Raw genomic sequence first — 18,508 nt, forward strand, 5'->3', positions numbered from 1 at the left:
TCAGGGCCAAGAGGACATCATTAGCTTCTGGAGGGGACAGGAGGAATGGGAGGGGTACCTCCAGCACTGCCATGACATTCCTGACCTCCCCAAGGAGGAACAGCTCTTTGAGAAAAGTTCATTTTAAATTTCTGCCCCAGGTCACAGAACATGTTAAAGGAGAGTCACATCAGCGACCTGGGCTCCATATTTCAAGTCCAGCATTAATTTAAATGTTAATCTGAAATCTTCACGTAAGCCACTGGAGTTTAGAGTTTATTAGAGCAGACGGCAGGGGTGGAGCCTCATGGGGGCACTGGCGGGTCACATTGCCTGCCAGAGGGCAAGCCCCCCCCTTCCCAGCTGGGTCTCCCAATTCCTTTCATGCTGCAATTCCTCCTCTCCCCCTGCCTCCCTCTTTCTCTCTCAGAGGAAGATTTGAAAATGGGGACAGGAAATTCAGGTGACCTCAGGTAATGGGCCATCTCCAGACATCTACTAAAGTAGACCTCATGCATCACTTCCCAAAGCCAGCATGACACACTGCCTGGGCTGGACACACGACAGGGGAAATTATACAGTAAGAACAGGCAGGCGTTGCCACTCGGGGGCTGCATGCTCTTTAGTGCTGTAGCTTTCCAGGGGCAAAGGTATCTGATGCTTGACTTTGAGGTACAAAGAAGTCACTGAGCACATATTACAGGCCCGCCGTCTGGCAGGAGTGCACATCTGCCTGGGATACCAGTGAGCTCAATCCCAGAAGAGAAGCCATATGGCGAGAGGCATCCAAGGACACCACTGGTACCCAGTGACATCTAGCCAATCTAGGGATAGGACCCATGCAACTTTCTACAGCCCTCCAGGACTATAGCGTGGGGTCGGGGTGGCTACTAACCTTTGCATGATCAATTAGTTTTAAATTGCTATGTAACACCCTAACGGGCAGGTGTACTGCAGCCCCCATTCCTTTGCAGACATTTAAAAGAGTCATGGTCTAGCCTCAGGTCACCTCTGTGCTAAAAGACACCTGAGCACCTTCACTTAGGCTGGCTGAAACTGCTTGCTTCTCACTGGGTTGAGGATCACAGCTCAGAATGCTCACATGGGGGTGGGGGACTCCGAGACTCAACGTGAGAAAGGCCGCCTTCACTCCTTCATTTATGGGCTCACGGGTAGCGGGGCTCTGACTTTCAGGAAGGATGGGTGGGTGGCACAGGTCAGAAAGCAGGACCCACACAGACTCAGGCTCTCTTCTACCCAGAGGTATTGAGGTGTTTCCTTTGGCAGACTGGGTCTAGCTGCACCTGTGACCTGCCTTGGTATACACGGTGGAGTGGTACTGTGCAAAGTCATAGGGGCCAAGAACCCCACCCCAAAATCTCTCTGAGCCCTCTTAGAGGGCTCTGGCGGTGTGTAAGGAGTCATGCTGGTCAGCTCCCAGTGAAAGGCTGCATAAGAGTGAAAGCAAGTGAGAGCCGTGCAGGGCCACCTCCTATGCTGCACACCTTGGGTGTGACACTGCAGGGCAGACTGTGGAAGGGAGTTGGTGGCTGATGTCACATAAGACAGGTGGGTGGGTACTGGTGCAGAACAGGAGACGGCCCTAAGAAGCCAGAGAGACCTCAGAAGCAGGCATTGCTGGCTAGCAGAAGAATCAGGGAAACTGTATACACAAACACCATGATAGAAAAGGGCAAGCCAAGATGGACGGACGAGGAAAAAATAAAAAATAAAAGCAAAAGCAGGAAGCCAAATCCTTGGAGAGAAAGGGGCACTGTGTGCTATTTGCTGAGGTGGCAGGGCAGGTGGGGCAGAAGGAAATGTGTCTTCATTCTGAGCCAAGAGAGACTAGCCTTCTGGTCTTAGTGACACTTGAGATTTGCATGTTGCCCAGGTCATTTAAGGCACAGTCAGGAAGACGGAGGAAGGGATGGGGTGTGTCCAGTGAGTAAGTGATGGGCTACTGCAACAGTCCAGGCGGGATAGGGATGCAGCTTCAATTACAACCATGGCAAAAACGCTAAGAGGTCAGTGAATTTGAGAGCACACTGGGAGGTGTAAAGCAAGAGCACTGGTGGTAACATGGACGCACAGGGCAGCGCAGCACACTGGCCGCCTCCCACTGCTGCCCGCTTTCTTCTGTTAGTAAACACTGCTCTCATCTAGTTGTTAGCCTCCAACTGCATCCCGGCTGGTGACTGGTGTGGGCTGAGTGCTTGTCACATCCGCGGAGATGTTCTTCAAAGAGAGGGCATCTGGAAGCTCTCCTCTTTACAAAGCAGAGACCTGTAGGAACGCCTCAGAGCCAGGGTAGCACAGGGAGAAGGAAGAATCTGGGGTTCTGGTGACTTGGCTGAGACCTTCGAAGGAGCCCGACTTCATGGGCACCATTCAATCTATGCCCTGCTATTGAAGCCATTTTGTTCAGTATGATGCTACTTGCTTCTGAAGCCTGTCGCCTTCGGTGGTATGGTAGTGTGCTAGCACTGTTGTAAATGTTACAGACTGGGCTTGGCAACAGAAGAGTTGCCAGTTCCAGAGGTGGACAGTGAGATGAAGGTGCCGTGGGGGACAGGACAGTTCCTTCTAAGACTTCTAAGACTTCTCTTCTCAGTGGCCTGCCAATAGTGTGTCTCCACATGTGTCCATCCATGGCCATCCCTGTGCGCATGTGTGTCTACTCACTTTATTGGGAACCAGCCTTATTGGGTAAGGCCCACCCCACAGGTCTTGCTTACTTTAACCTTGTATTTAAAGGGCCTGTCTCCCAAAGCAGCCATGTTGATAGTTACAGTCTTAGCATATGAATGGATGCCAAGAAGCAACAAGAAGGAAAACTGCCTTCTATATAGTAAAGAACCCCATAAGATGGCCATTCCCAGTTGGCTGCCTCAGCCCCTCCCTGCTGTCCACACCTTGGCAATGCTCTTGGCTTTCCCTGCAGGGTACTGGGTGTCTTCCATCATTCCAGGCCTCAGACTCCCAGACCCCTGCATCTGGGTCTCCCAAGCATGTCTCTCCTTGTCATTTTAAAGGAATGTGTTTCATCTCTGAAGGCCTGCTGCTTTGGCCATCCTGTGGCCTGGCCTCACCTTGTCTCCTGCATGGAAGCAGTCAGGATGTCTGGCTGAGGCAGGCTGTGACCCACCTTTCAGTGCTAGGGAAGGCCTGGCCCATTCTCCAAAGCTCTCGACGGCTCATTAGCTGAACAAGATCAGGGCTCAGCTAGCAGGTATGTGTCTAGCCAGAGAGCAGCATTCCACTCTGTGAGGGTCGGGCATTGGGCAGAGATTCAGGAGGCAGCAGGTTGGGATGGAGGGGGGCGGGTGATTTGCAAAGATGAGGCTCCACCAGCTGGTGTGGACAAAACTGAAGCCCGGGGCTCCTGTAAGTAGCAGCAGGCCTTGCATCCCCCATCCCATCACCACGGCAACCCGGCTGAGGGAGGGGCTCCCCACTGAGTTTTAACCCAAATTATATTTTCCAGGTCTAAAATCAGAGCCACTGTAAGGGAAGAACACATTTTCACAACTTCAAGATGCCTTGGCTGAGAGACAAAGATGAGGGATGGATGCTGGGAAGGACAAAAAACCTACTGAGTACTGCTTTAAAATGGACCAACTGTACAGAGCCAGAATGCTTCTCCCTCCTGCTCCTGGGAAGATGTGAGATTGGTGTTAGGGTGTCGCGGTTACTTTGAAAGAATTGTCTAGTCTCATTGTCATAATGTTTACTACCAGCCACAGCCATCTTTGATGTTCAAGCTGATGGCCTTGTGTGCCTAAGGACACAGAGAACTGTGATTAGAAAATGCTGATTGCTTTTGTAGACATTTGAATAGACACATGGTGGGAAGACATTGAGTGCTAACATCAAATAAAAGCAGCTGCAGGCAGCCTTCAGGTAGCTGGAAATGCATGGAGCCCAGCCAGATACCACCACTCAGACCTTGCTTCCATACTCTTTCTATTTAGTCAAGTCTTAGTCTGAGAGACTCTACTCCACATTTCCTGGATACCGAGTCTCTTCCATAACATATTCGATTACCTTAAGAAAAGTCTGGACCTGGACGTGGCAGCACATGCATGTGATCCCACGCTCAAGTGGGCCATGTGGGACTGTACTTAAAAAAAAAAAAAGCAATGGGAAAGAAGGGAGGGAGGGAAGGAGGGGAAAGGAGAGAATAGAAAAAGCAACAGGCTGTGTATTGCTTTGCTGTTTCACAAGACACAGGCAGGTGCTTCGGTGTAATAACATCTCATCTCATGGGTCCTGTGGGTCTGTGTCAGTGACAAGAAACCATTATGTGATTAGAGGTGCTCTAGGGAGGCTACACCCTGACACTCCTTGGGAAGCTGGAGGCCACATGCAGCGGCAACAGCAGCTACTGGCCTTGGATGTTCTCTGTGGGTGCTGAGTCCTGTGGTCTGTGCCCCACTCTGTAAGGGTCAAAGAATTAGGAGTTAGCCAAGCTCCCTAATCTGCCCCTCACCTTCCTTGAGCCCCCTCTGAGCCATGTGAGTAGTGGCTGGTGAGCAGGGAACGGGCCGGTGGAGCATTTCCAGGTATAGCTACAAAAGTGGTCTTAAGACCAGATTCTCTCCTGAGACCCCTTTGAGACTCCAACCGCAGCCACATTTTCAGAGAAAATGCAACGCAGGCATGGTGGTGCACGCCTATAATCCCAGCACTCAGGAGGTTGAAACAGGAGGATCACTATGAGTTGGAGGGCACCCTGGGCTACACAGTGATGTCAAAGCTAGCCTGAAATACATAGCAAGAACTTGGAAGGCTTCCGTCACTGTGGCAGCGCCTGCAGTGGAGACAAAGGCCCAAGCACAGAGGCTGCCTGCCTCTCCAAGCCAGGGTGACTTGTTGTCCCAAGACATTTCTGCCAATGCCCCTCCCCCCTTCATACCCCTAGGAGAAGTGTCTAGTCTTCTACTTGCTGGCCACCAAAGCTTTAAGTGACACACTGCCAGCTCCTCCTTCCCACCCTGGGGCTGTGGAGATGAGATAAAATAGTGGTTCCTGGCTGAGCCTCAGTGGGAGCTGTCCATGGTGACTTTTCCTGCCTCAGCTGACTGGTGTGATGGGAGAAGGGACCTTTCCTGCTTCAGTTTGCTGCCTTCACCAGAGCTTCCCATGAAAGCAGCACCCCCTCTTCAATCCCTGTCAGCTGTTTATGCTGCAGGGAAAGGCTTCTCTGGCATGGACTCTGGAAAATTTGTACTTTGTAAACTTTATAACCCCTCAAGGAAAAAAGTGGCCAGACCCCTGCCTGAGAAAGCTCCAGGAGCCCAGCTCCTTCCCCAGACCTCTGGAACTGTCTTCTCCAGTCCCTCAGCAGGACTCATCCCAGATTATGATAATTTGAGGTGAAAAGTCTGTATAAAAACACACCCATCCACAAGCAGGAGAACCAACCAATCCCTGAACAGGAAAGCCCAACAATCCCTGAGCTCCTCAAACTCAGGACTTGAAATCCCACCAATCCTCACTCTGCCCTAGAAACCCCTACCCTAGAAAGCTCCACTCCTTAAGAAATCCTATATAAAGGCTGCATCTGCCCAGTTCCCTGCTTACCTTCTCCCAGGAGCAGAGGCAGCCACTCCTGGATTTGTCCTTCCTTTCCTGGATTCATCCCTCCAATAAATTTCTTTTAAGAGACTTACTGCCTGGTGTGACTCATCAGAAGCAGCAATGAAGAAGAAAAGCAGGAAAGGAGCAGCAGATCTTAGGCTCCTACGCTCCTCAGCTCATCAGGGGTTAGGGTAACCCTCCCTTGGGAGCTACAGTGGCTGGAGGAGTGGGGCTCAGGTTCCTAAGCTCCTCAGCTCATCCGGGGTTAGGGTAACCCTCCTCTAGGAGCTTCAGCGTCTCTGCAGAGGAGGCTTCCTCTCAGAGTTGTGTGGTTTCTGGCCTCCTGTGTCTCAGGATACCACTGGGACACTGTCCCACCTCAGAGTTGTGTGGATCCTGTCTCACAATATCCCTCCCTCTGAGTACCAGAAAGGTCAATGCGAGCAACTTCAGAGCTTGTCTCAAAAAAGTAAGACAAAATAGTTTAGTTGTAGCAAGCATCTGAAGAGCACAGTTCATGTGAGTTCTGAGAAAGTGATAGAGAACCCACTCAGGCCAGCTCTGTCTGTTGTCCTATGGGCCAGCCACGTCCATTGCTGGATACCACCATAACCGAACCCCTGTAGTTCCATCCAAAGGCCGTGGACCTACCCCAGCAGGCTCAGAACCCTGTCCTGCCCAGGAAGAGGAATGGTGTCTCAATAAAGTCAGTTCCAAGGCACATTCCAAAGACGAGCCTGGCTCCCGGGCCTGCAGAGCTCAGCCTGGGCAGTGTGCAGTGAGGCAGCCAATTGGTGCTGACTCCTCAGACGGACAGACTTCCTCCTGGGCAAACACTTGCCACCACTCTAATGCTTCAGCTCGAACAGGGACCCTGGACATCTCTGTCATCACAAGCAAGGCTGGTGAGCACCTGGGCCTCAGCTTTCCATTGGCTCCTGCCAAAAAACACTGAAGAGCCCCCCAACCCCCGCCAGTCTACCAGCCACAGGCACTGAGGTCAGCCATGGCAGAAGCCAATCTCCATCTAACCCAGAGACCCTATAGCCAGCTCCAAATCCTCAGATATGGAGAAGGAAATTAGTTCAACTCAGACTCTATCATTTGAGAAGGATTAAGGGGTAACTTTGTAGGAGAAAGTATGTCATGGCAGGGGGCGGGGCATTCTCTGCTTCATGCTTGAGGGTCAAGGTGAGAGCTCTCAGCTCGCTGCTCCAGCTGCCACAGTTGCCTGCTGTCCCTCCTCCTCGTTATGATGGTGATGGACTCTTTGTGACTCTGGAACTGCAAGCCAAAAAGACCTTCCTTCTAAGTTGCCTTGGTCATTACGATAAAAAGCACCTAACACACAATGGGAACCCAAAGGGGCTCAATGAGGCTATGAACAGTAGAAAATTTGGGTAGGTATGGGGTGAAGCCACCCCATAGAAAATGCCCAGAAGCTAGATGAGCTTAAAGACTCCACAGAGATGCTGTCCAGGCTGGCTGCTAAGGAAGGGGAGGATGAGAGGAGCCCAGGGACATAAGGGTTGTCTTGCCAGTACCCCAGTGAAGTCAGAGACCCATGTCTCTCACTGGAAGATGGGCTACGGCACAAGGACCCATGCCTCTGCGTCATTGTGAGTAGGTCTTAGCTCAGGTTTCCAAAAGTCACCCTCCTCCAGCGAACACTATCCATTCCCTAATTCAGAATGAACTTGTTACAGTGTTTTTAGTGTAATGAAAACATTAGCTCTAGTCTCAGAGGAGCAGTTGTCACTAAATCAATAGCCTGTGCTGTCCGTTCTGTTGAGGGCTGATGGGCTGAGAGGTCTGTAAGCGACGTGGGGCAGAAGTGCTGTCCAAGAGTGACTGGTGAGACACAGAAAGCTGCTGTCTTGCAAGGGCACAGCTCAGGTGTCCTCAGGAAAGCAGGACTGACCTCTGCAATGACCTGCTGGGCTGCGTGTCTGCACTGTGAGCCCTGGGGAGGCGAGTGAGAAGTTAATCCACAGAGCTATAGGATGGGCTGCCGACAGTGTGCAGGAAGGACTCTGGGGCTATCCAGGAAGGGCCATCTCCACAGCAGCCAATGTGCCCGCCAAGAATGGGTTTTCATTATTCTAATACGTTCAAACTATCAAACCACCCAGAGTCCACAATTCTTTCTTGGTTTCTTCTTTCCTTCCTTTTTCCTCCCTTTCTTCCCCTTTCTAATTTTTTTAAGAGAAAGAGAGAGAGAGGGGGGGGGGGAGAACATACATGTACAAAGGCGTGCATGTGGAGATCAGAACACAGCTTTCAGGAGTCTGTGTCTTCCTCCTTATTGAGGTAGGGTCTCTCTTGTCCTTTCTGCTACCTCCGTCTTGCCATAGAAGAGCTGGAATTACAAACCCACACTATTGTATCCAGCTTTTTTTACATGAGTTCCAGGGGTTAAATTCAGGCCATCAGGCTGAACTTTAACCTGTTGAGTCATCTTCCTGGGCCCTGATCTAACTCTGAGAAGGGACTGATCATTAAGAGAAAGGGCCTGTCCCCAAGAAGACAAGCACAAGAGTTCAATACAACAGTGATTCCGGGCCATTTGTCATCATAAGATGCACCACATGTACATGTACATGGGTGTGTACATGTATCCACACACACAATCACCATGACCCCATTATCCTTCCTTCTCTCCTACCTAGTGTTGGAGGATTGGAAGATATTAGGGTAAATAAGGGTTGGAAGGGAGGTAGAGGCCTAAGAAACTCGAATAAAATAGAGTCCGAAAATATGCACTACACATATACATATACATACATGTACAACCCACAAGGCCCAAAGTCATGCATGCACACACAACCACCATGACCCAACAACACACATCCATACACCCACAACAACCATAACCCAATGATACACATACATAATACATTCACACATATATAGTCACCATGACCCAAAGACACTTTATGCCTGCATACACATAAACAACCCACATGATCCAAAGACATACACATTTATACACCTACAACCCATTTGGCCCAAACACACACATACATGTATACATACACACACAGAATCCATATGGCTCAAACACACACACACATATGCATGTACACAAACATACATACATACACACACATTGTACACACCCACTCTGATAACTGGTCTAAGAGAGGCATCTGTGATGGAACCAAGTTTTCCACAGATAAGGACAGGGCACAGAGAAGATGGGTCAGAGCTTGGCAGGGCAGTGTCTGGGTGAGCTCAGGCTCCACAGAAATGGATAGGTGAAGCTACACCAGAGTGAGACACAGACTGAGGGAGCAGAACAAGACAGAACACAGGCAAGTCTAAGCACAGGACACCGGCTATCTGATAGCAGGTGAAAAGTCCACGGAGAGTGTCAGCAGAGTCCGCGTACAAAGTTCACAGAGAAATCACTGCATTTCTGCTTACATGAGGTTAGGAGAAAACACAGCAGGGAAGGCCAGCTGGAAGTAAGCTCAACATCCTCTGTGTTTCAGGGCAGCACAGTGACTCTGTGTGACACATGACATTTATGTGCCCATGTTGTGCAGTGTACAAGGAATGACCTTGATGTGAACTGTAGCTGATGATGTGTCAGTAAGAGTCACTCTTTGTAGCAAATGAACCATGTGGGCGATGCTGGGGGGTGATGGGGTGCTGTGGAATGATGGTGGGGGATGTGGGAGATGGGGTGCTGTGGAGATGGTGGGAGGATGTGAGGTGATGGAAAGGCTGTGGGGTGATGGTGGGGGATGTGGAGGTGATGGTGGTGGGGTGCAGGGGGATGGTTGGGGGCTGTGGGGTGGTAGGGGGATGTGGAGGTGATGGTGGTGAGGTGTAGGGGGATGGTTGGGGGCTGTGGGGTGATGGTGGGGGATGTGGAGGTGATGGTGGCGGGGTGCAGGGGGATGGTTGGGAGGCTGTGGGGTGGTAGGGGGATGTGGAGGTGATGGTGGTGGGGTGCAGGGGGATGGTTGGGAGGCTGTAGGGTGGTAGGGAGATGTGGAGGTGATGGTGGCGGGGTGCAGGGGGATGGTTGGGAGGCTGTAGGGTGGTAGGGGGGATGTGGGATGTGATGGTGATGATGGGAAGGCAGCAGTAACAAAACTCCAAACAAAACGCCCTGGACACAGTGGAAACACATTCTAGAGGTCAGAGGTCAGAAGTCATTCAGGCTTGGGGGTGGTTCCACACTTTCCCACAGATGGCTTTCACCTCTGAGTCCAATGCAGCTGCTCCAACTAGACTGGATCAGAAAGGAGGGAACCACAGGGCTGTCATCTCACTGGCCATATGGCAAAGTAAGGGCAAGGAGTGGAGGGAAGTTTCAAAATAGCAGAGGGTCACATGTCCTGAACAGCAGGGGTCTGGGTGGAGCCAGTTACCAAAGGCAAGAATAGTTTCCTTTTTGTGTGAGTGTCCTGTCTCCAAAAGGGAAAGTGGCTTGCCAGGACATTTGTTTCTCTACTCTCTCCCCCAAGCCCTTAGAGATGCTTCACCCCAGAACTCAACTAAGCAGTAGAGATGCAAGCCAGCAGGAACCAGAACTCAGGCATGGAGCCAGCAGGAAACGTGACCCTGCTCTGCCACTGCAGGACACAGGAAGGGCACACTCAGGCCTCACCGGGTGAGTGGGATGATGATTCCACAGGCTGAGATCCCGGAACAAAGATGCGGGGTGAGTGAGAGGCGAGCTTTGAGTGAAGAGAGTGTGTGCATGGAGCAACTGAGGAGCACTATTGGCAGATGCAGTGCCAGTGCAGCAGGGCTGGGCAGCTACCTACCACAGTCAAATTAAGCACCTCTACTTGTTCTTATGAAAAAAGGTTTATTGGAACAGAGGCCGACTCAAGTGTTACAGGTTTTCTATTCTATTTACTCTCTCTCTCTCTCTCTCTCTTTCTTGAGGGGTGCACATGTACCATTGGAGGGGTACACATGTACTATTGGAGGGGTACACATGCATGGAGAGTAGGAATTACATTTCTCCTTCCACTATGTGGGTCTTGGAGATTGAACCCAAGTTATTGAGCTTAGTAACCCACACATAAAAATGTATACAGTGCATGCGCATGCACATGAGCTGAGAGAGAGAGAGAGAGAGAGCCCACAGGACTCTGAGCCCAACCCTGTGCTGGATGTGTTCAGAACTCATTAGAACCTCAAAATGCACAAAGTGTCCCCAAGACATGTCTAAAATCCACACCGAGGCTCTGAAATTCTATTGTACATTGTAGATAGCACAAGGTGGGATGAGCGGAAGCAACAGGGTTTTTTTTCCATACCCCCTGTTCCCCCCTGTTCATGCCTCATCTTGCCAGCCCCAAGGGTCCACGTTCTCTGTGCCAGCTGCTCCTGGCACAACCTCTCGCCCTCTGTAAGATCTGGAAACTGGAGCTCCAGGCTTCCTCAGGCAGCCACCTTTACAGGAATACTCCCTCTCGGGCAGCTGGTCCTCAGCCTGCCCCCCCCACCTCCTCCCTCCCCCCCCCCCCACCTTCCCTCCCATGGGGCACCAGCCAGTCCCCTGGGCTGGGCCTCCTATTTGCATAAAAGCAGAAGCCTCATGAAATCAAGAGTAAAGAAACACATCCAATGTGGGGTCTGTGCACAGGAAGACCTGTGGGAGGTAGTGGGATCTCCGCTTCAACTCTGATGGCCTCCGCTCAGTGGTGGGCTGCTGTGACGGGAGGGGGAGGCTCAGCTGAGACAGAATGAGAGGATGGCTCTGGAGAAGAGTGCAACCCACGCTCCTCCTCCTTACCACCCTTCAGCACTTCACCTCAACCTCATCCCACCCCACACCCGATCTAGCGCCCACTGGAGAGATGGTTCTCAACCTGTGGGTCACGACCCCTTTGCCAAACTATTTCAAAGGGTATTTAATGATGATTCGTAAAAGTAGCAAAATTACAGTTGTGAAGTAGCAATGAAAATAATTTTCTGGTTGTGGGGTGGGGGTGTCACCACGGCACGAGGAGCTGTATTAAAGGGTAGCGGTGTTGGGAAAGTTGAGAACCACTAAGATGGACAGTCCTCTTAGACTCTGCTCCTCTCTTAACCCTATACTCAGCCCCCCCCCCCCCCCCGTGCCCACTTGGTGCTTTTGCAGCTGTCACAGTCATGGTCCCAGAGCCAGCACCATACAGGGGAACAGCTTTAATGTCTCAGAAAGGGACAGCCTGACCAAGCTGCCCCAAACCCAAGTGTCCAGTGGTTATGTTTTTTGTGAAGACTGCAGATGCTCAGAGGCAGACAGACAGCAGAGAGTCCTACTCATGACTCAAGAGTTTATGAAACCAAGGCCAACCAGACACATCTGGCTGTGCCTCTGTCCTCAAGTTTCCCTCTCCTCTGCACATGGCAGATGGGTACCTGCCTCTGCCTCCAGTCACACTGGGCCTCCAGCCTACCCTAGACAAGGCTGGCAGAGGCAAAGGACCCTTCAGGTCCACATAGAAGCCAAATCAAAACAGCCAAACAGCCAGAACAGCGATGAGCAAGCTCAGCATCCCAAGATGGGGCCAGCAGCCACATAGCAGGAACCCCAGAGGGCTTCTCTTGAGTAGCCAGGGCACAGAAGTGATGAGGAAAGGAAATTGTCCAGTGGCTTGCTTCCCACAGAGTAGGAACAGGCAGTGTCCTCCAGAAGCCTGGGGGTTGAGACACCTCCCCCATACACCCCAGCACTCACCTCCACAACGCACGTTGGGTTCTTCGGAGTCATGAGCCATTGTGGGCCACAGCAGCAGGGCAGGCAGGACCAGCAAAGCCATGGGCAGCAAAGCGAGTCCCATGTCTCTACGAAGATGCCTGCAGCAGCCACAGGTGCAAGAGCAGGAGAAGGGCACATAAAGGTCTCTTAGCAGCATCAGTTTAAGGAGATCTGTGCTCCGCCCTTCCCACAGGCCTTGCACCTGGCTGGCCCACAGGTGCACTGCAGCTGCCTCCTGTTGGTTACCGGTCCCTGCCCACCCACTTTCATCTGGGTCACAGCCCTTGTGCTGGCCCCACCCCTGCGCTTGATGCTAGTCCCTACTCACTTCCCTGCTCCCAGCAAGTGCTGCACCCAGCCCAGACTCTCTGCTCCCCTAGATCTTTATTTTAACCCTTCAGTTGCCCCTCCCCTCCCCATCTTGGCCTTCGCTCAATGGTACATCATCCTTCAATTGCCCAACCTTGTCCATCTGAGGTGCCAACCTGAAGCCTAAGGCCCACTTTGCTGAGCTCTGGGTTCCAAGAACAAAGGAAGCATGAAAATCCTTACTCTGTAGGTGAGGTCATGGCCCCTTTGGGCTTCCAGCTGCTCTGGAAAACTGGGGGTCTCCATGGAGTGTGAGAGACTCTGCAGTACCTACTACAGCAGCAGGCTTTCTTGCTGAAGAGATCTGCGCTCCGCCCTTCCCACAGGCCTTGCACCTGGCTGGCCCACAGGTGCACTGCAATCTAAGCAATCTAAGCAATCAGCCACCTTTCTCCACCCTGTCCACTGTCCTCCCTCCCTTCCCCTAACCCTCCTCCACAACTGTCCTCCCACCCCTCTTCCCTGCAGCCTCCGTCAGCTTCTTCTCCTGTTGCTCTGGTCCTCACTCCAGTAGCTCCTGACAGAGGCTGATAAACTAATGTCTTGATAGACTCATTCAGGCATGTGGCTAGGGGGATGGAGTTCACGATAGGATGCTCACCTTTCATGCAAGAAGCCCTGGGTTCAATCCCCAGCACTGCAGGCACTGGGCGTGGTGGTGTACACCTGCAACCCAGCACTCAGAAGGTCCAAAACTCAAGATCATCCTCAATTACATGTGAGATCCTATCTCAAAAACAACAACAACCCCACTCCCCAAAATACCCAGGCAGCAAGCGTGAACCAACACAGCTTCTCCCTAGATCCTGGGGACCAGGGACCAGGCCAGTGTGGGTAAAGCAGAGCTCACTGGAGACTTCCCTCGGTGCCTGTAGCCCCTCCCCTCCCCCACTGAGACTCTCCCAGCCGGGAGACTCTGCTTTTGCTTTCAGGGCAGCTTCATGGGTCTAATGCTCCAGGCTCAAAGAAGGAGCATAGGCCACGCTCCTCGAATTCTGTGTCCTGGGCTTCCACTGTGTGCCTGGCTAGGGTCACCTGTGCAGCTGGCCACTAATTCTCCTCCAACTCACAGATGAAACCGAGCCACGGGGAACTTTGTACACACAGTTTTACTTTGTACGGTGGCAGAGCTTCGTTTTTAACCGCGGTGGCCCTCTGCCAGCCGCTTTGCTGCCAGAGGCTACCAGTGGATACAAGGAGAAGGTATTGCATTAAATTAGGGAAGACTGACCCCTTCTTGCTTCCTTTCTGAAAAGTAGACTTGATGGCTGGAATTCCTTCAGGCATCTTTGACCGTGGGAGTCTCGAGAATTTGGAGGTCTTACCTCTAATGACATCATAGAGCTTTTGTTCCAGCCAGTGACTCAGATTTGGACCTTCTCTTAGTAGAAAAAAAAAAATTGCTTTCTACCTGGCTTGAGCCATTGTCGTTTCAGGTGTTAGCAGAAGCTGAATGAATTCCCCGCTGAAAAGGCAGACTGGTGATTATGTCCCCTCTTACAGGGTCCACAGCTGCTGTGATAACCCTGAGTTTCCCCTGGGAAGAAGGCTGGAGGCTATGTGAAGAGCCAGACAGTTAGGAGAGCAGGCTACGGAGCACCAGGGGACATGACCCCCAGGAGAACAAATGGGCTTGTAGCAGGCTGACTGACAGCGTGCTAGCCAGGAGCCTTCCAGGCCTATTCACCTTCAGCTGGGTCCTATGGGCGTCTCTGGATTTCTAACAAGAAGCCAATTTCCTTCTCACTCACAGAGCCCACCACGTACCTGGTTGTCTTTGGGTCACTGTTGCTGATGAAACACTATCACCAAAAGCAAGTGGAGAGGAAAGGCTTCATTCTGGCGTACACTTCCACATTGTAGTCCATCACTGAAGGAAGTCAGAACAGGTGCTCAAACAGGGCCGGAACCTGGAGGCAGGAGTGCTGCTTACTGGCTCACTCAGTCGGCTTTCTTACAGACCCCAGGACCACCAGCCCAGGGATGGCCCCACCCACATGGACTGGGCCTTTCCACATCAATCACTAACTAAGAAAATGCCGGACAGTCAGATCTTCTGGAGGCATTTCCTCAGTTGAGGTTCCCTTCTTTCAGATAGCTCTAGCTGTGTCAAACTGACACTGATCCATGCTGGAAAGTTGGATTCCAGGCTCTGTACCCATCTAGGCCCTGGCAGGCCCTCCTCAGTGCCAGGCATCCAAGGCTGTAGCCTCTGCAGCTTCTGGATCTACACAGGTGCATGAGGAGGAGGAGAAGGAGAAGGAGCAGGAGGAAGAGGAGGAACAGGAAGAACAGGAGGAGCAAGAGGAGGAGGAACAGGAGGAGGAGGAACAGGAACAGGAGATGGAAGGGCAAGAGGAGGAGGAGCAAGAGGAGGAGGAGGAGCAAGAGGAGGAGGAAGAGCAAGAGGAGGAGGAGGAGCAAGAGGAGGAGGAGGATCAGGATCAGGTGGAGGAGGATGGGATGTGGTGACAATGATAATGCTGATAGTCCTGACTGCGATGTGACAATGAAAGAGTAAGGGAGATGATGATGATGATGATGCAGCCTGACCTTCCCATGGACCAGCTCCTGTTCTCCATGTGCTAATAAAAGCACTTCTCAAAAGCCAGCCTTGGGTCCCAAGGAAGAAAGTCATATCCCCAAAAAGGGATTAGTCAACAAGGGCACTGATGGGGATGTGCCTTAAGTCAGATGGATTCAGAAAAAAAAAAAAAATATATATATATATATATATATATTCGTGTGTGTGTGTGTACATATATATGCACACATGTACACACATAGCTGTTTGTGCAGCTATAAAGGTAAATATATCTCTCCATGGCTGCAGAGATGGCTCAGTGAGTAAAGCTGGTCGCTGTCAAGCCTAATGACATGAATTTGAGCCCAGACCCACATGACAAAAAGAGAGAGTCAACTCCTATCAGTTGTTCTCTGACCTGGATAGGCACACCCAAAAATACATACATGCACACATAAATAAATGAATGCATGAATAAATAATGTATTAGAAATTCTCCAAATGCTTCAGGACTCAAAAGAGATTAGGATGTAACTGAGAACTCTAAATGAGAAGTGTGCGCCCACAGAGTCTTAAATTCGGGTGCACTGACTGTGTGTGTAAAAGGCTGTAAAAGGCATTTTTAAAATTCTGACAAATACTGTTGTGACCCTAAAAGTGTTCTCTAAAATGAGCTATACTCAACAAAATAAAATCTAGCAACTAAAGATTAGAATAAAAAAAAAAATCAGCAACATTACAAATTGGGGGTGGGGCCGAAGAGGACCATTTAGTTGGTTGGTTGGTGTGCTTTGTTTTTGTTTTTGTTTATGTTCCTAGCACCACATGGCACCTGGAAACTGCCTATAACTCCAGTTCCAGGGCACTGGATGCTGTGGTAGTTTGAATAAAAATGGCCTCTATACTTTCATATATTTGAATGGTTAGTCACCAGAGAGTGGCACTATTTGAAAGGATTAGAAGCATTAAGAGGTGTGGCCTTGTTGGAGGGAGTAGGCTTTGAGGCTTCAAAAGTTTATGCCAAGCCCACAGTCAGTCAGTCTGTCTGTCTGTCTGTCTGTCTGTCTGTCTGTCTGTCTCTCTCTCTCTCTCTCTCTCTCTCTCTCTCTCTCTCTCTCTCTCCAGATCAAGATGTAGAACTCTCAGCTGCTTCTCCAGCACCCTATCTGCCTGTTTGCCTCCAACTTTGCCCACCATGCTAATGAACTAATCTCTAAAATTGTAAGGAAGCCCCCAATTAAAATATTTTCTTTTAAAAGGGTTACCTTGTACGTGGTATTTCTTCACAACAAGAGAACAGTGACTAAGACAGATTCCTTCTTCTGGCCTCGCCAGACACCAGGCACATGTATGGTGTACATACATACATACATACATACTGTGGGCAGAACAACCACATACATAAATAAAATCAATTTTTAAAAAGAAAAGCTGGAACTAAAACATGCAAACACAATAAGATGCCAGGGTGGAAGTGAGCACAGGGCGTGTGGTGTGGAGCACAGTATGGGTTCCTATATGGGCCATATCCAAAAGACTGCTTGTAACACAAATGCACTTAAGGGGCCGCCCACTGGTTTTGCTTCCAAGGATGTGGGCCTCATACACTTATGCAGTTTCTGTGTGGCTGTTCATCGCAGGCTGTGCCAGCCAAACGCAAAACAATTTATACCAGTAGCAGACAAGTGAGACTGTTAAACAGCAAACTGCTATGTGCAGAGAAAAAGGTGTCCGTCTGTGTGCTTCAAGACAGTCTCACAACCACCTGTAACTCGAGCTCCAACGGATCCGGTGCTGGCCTCACAGGCACAGCACTCTTGCACAGTGCACAGACACACATGCATGTCAATAATTTAAATTAAAGATAAACCTTTTTCTTGGAAAAAACTGAAATGGCTTTGTGTAGATCTGTATGCTGCCCTCCAGGTAGAGTAAACGTCTTCTGAAGGGTGTGGAGGTCCCCATCGGCCTCCTTTTTGTTGGAACAACCTAGAAGCACTTGCCTATTGAGAAACTTGGCCTTGGTCCTTGGTCCTTAGTCCCAGGTGGATGCTCTCAAGTGACAGGGCCATCTTCCTTACTGGAGGTAGCTGACACCAGTGTCCTAAGCCACAGTCCAGTCTCAGCAATACAGAGTTCAGGCAGGCTCTTGGCTTGCCCTTTACCCTACAGACTGTCTTGGGGCCTCTCCCTTGGCCAGTTCTGAAAAGCTAGATGTCACCAACCGCACTGATGTGTCCTGAGGGGACATGGCTTGACCCCATGGTTAGGAGACACACAAGCTCTCACAAGCCTCACCCTGTGTGTCTCTTCAAGCAGCTGCATGTCATTTGTGTCCCTTATTATAGAAATGAAAACGGAAGTACAGTCTCAGCTTCTATAACTTATGCAGTGAATTATCAAAGCTCAGAGGCCATAGGAGCCTCTAGACCGGTGGCCAGTTGGTCAGGAATGCAAGGAATCCAGGGACCACACAGAGATGGCACCCAGGGCGTGTCAGTCTTGTTGACCCCTTCCCTTAAGCCTGTGGAGTGTGGTGCTACCTTGTGGTGCTCAGTGTTGAGGTGGAATCACACAATGCTGACTGCTATCAGATTGGGAACCAGTAATTTCTGGAGTATTTCACCTGTTTACAGACCCACAAGAAAGCCGAAGCTGAAAAAGGGTCTTTTGTACTTCAAGAGGCACAGATGGGTTAGTAACGAGCCCACTGTTTTGAACCCACAGCCGATCCTGTCAGCACACATTTAAGCTGTGATAAACTTCACCCAGACTTCTTCACTAGGGACCCGTGCTAGCGCACTTTCCTTTACTAGGGACCCCTGCCGGCGCACTTTCTTTTTCTGTTTATTTGTTTGATTTTTGCCAACTAGTCTTGAGCCCAAAGATCTCTGGCTTTGAAGCCAGGGGCATCCCAGTGTCTCCCGGAAGCGCAGGCAGCGTAGGCCTCCTCTAGTGGAGGAAGCTCTTTCCTTCCCTTTACAGCCCTGGGCACTTGTGGTTTAGGAGGTAGTGCCCACTTGCCCCTGCTGCCCACCTCCTCACTAACCTTCCGGCTTACCGAGGCTTTTCTTCTCGTCCTGCATCTCCTCTGGGCTTTTCAACTGCACAAAACAGGAAAAGAGGGGTTTTTTTTGTTTTGTTTTGTTTTTGTTTTTTAAAGCCCTCATCAGGTTGATCTGTCTGGAGGGCATAGGAAATCAGAGCATTTTAAAGCCAGAAAGAGTTCAAGAGGCCCCTGCGCAAGCACGCAGGGTGAAGGGGCTCAGGGCAATTTGTGGGAAAAGGTGCATGGGTCTCAGCTGCGTTTCAAGATCACTGTGGTTAACCGCAGGGAGTGT

The 18,508-nt window shown here is 50.7% G+C and overlaps 1 protein-coding gene across 1 annotated transcript in view; it reads right to left on the reverse strand.

The window, feature by feature from the left end:
• The window catches only part of CNPY1 (canopy FGF signaling regulator 1), a 56,574-nt gene extending 43,160 nt beyond the window's left edge, over positions 1–13,414 (reverse strand). The window contains exons 1-2 of the mRNA XM_084784418.1: positions 13,245–13,414; positions 12,254–12,372 (exon numbers count right to left, since the gene is read on the reverse strand). Of these exons, the coding sequence (XP_084640544.1) occupies positions 12,254–12,356 (103 nt within the window). The 5' untranslated portion in view covers positions 12,357–12,372; positions 13,245–13,414. The remainder of the gene's footprint in view (positions 1–12,253; positions 12,373–13,244) is intronic.
• Between the last annotated feature and the right edge of the window lie 5,094 nt (positions 13,415–18,508).

Source organism: Acomys minous (assembly GCF_964271855.1).
Source record: "Acomys minous genome assembly, chromosome: 6".
NCBI lineage: Eukaryota > Metazoa > Chordata > Mammalia > Rodentia > Muridae > Acomys > Acomys minous.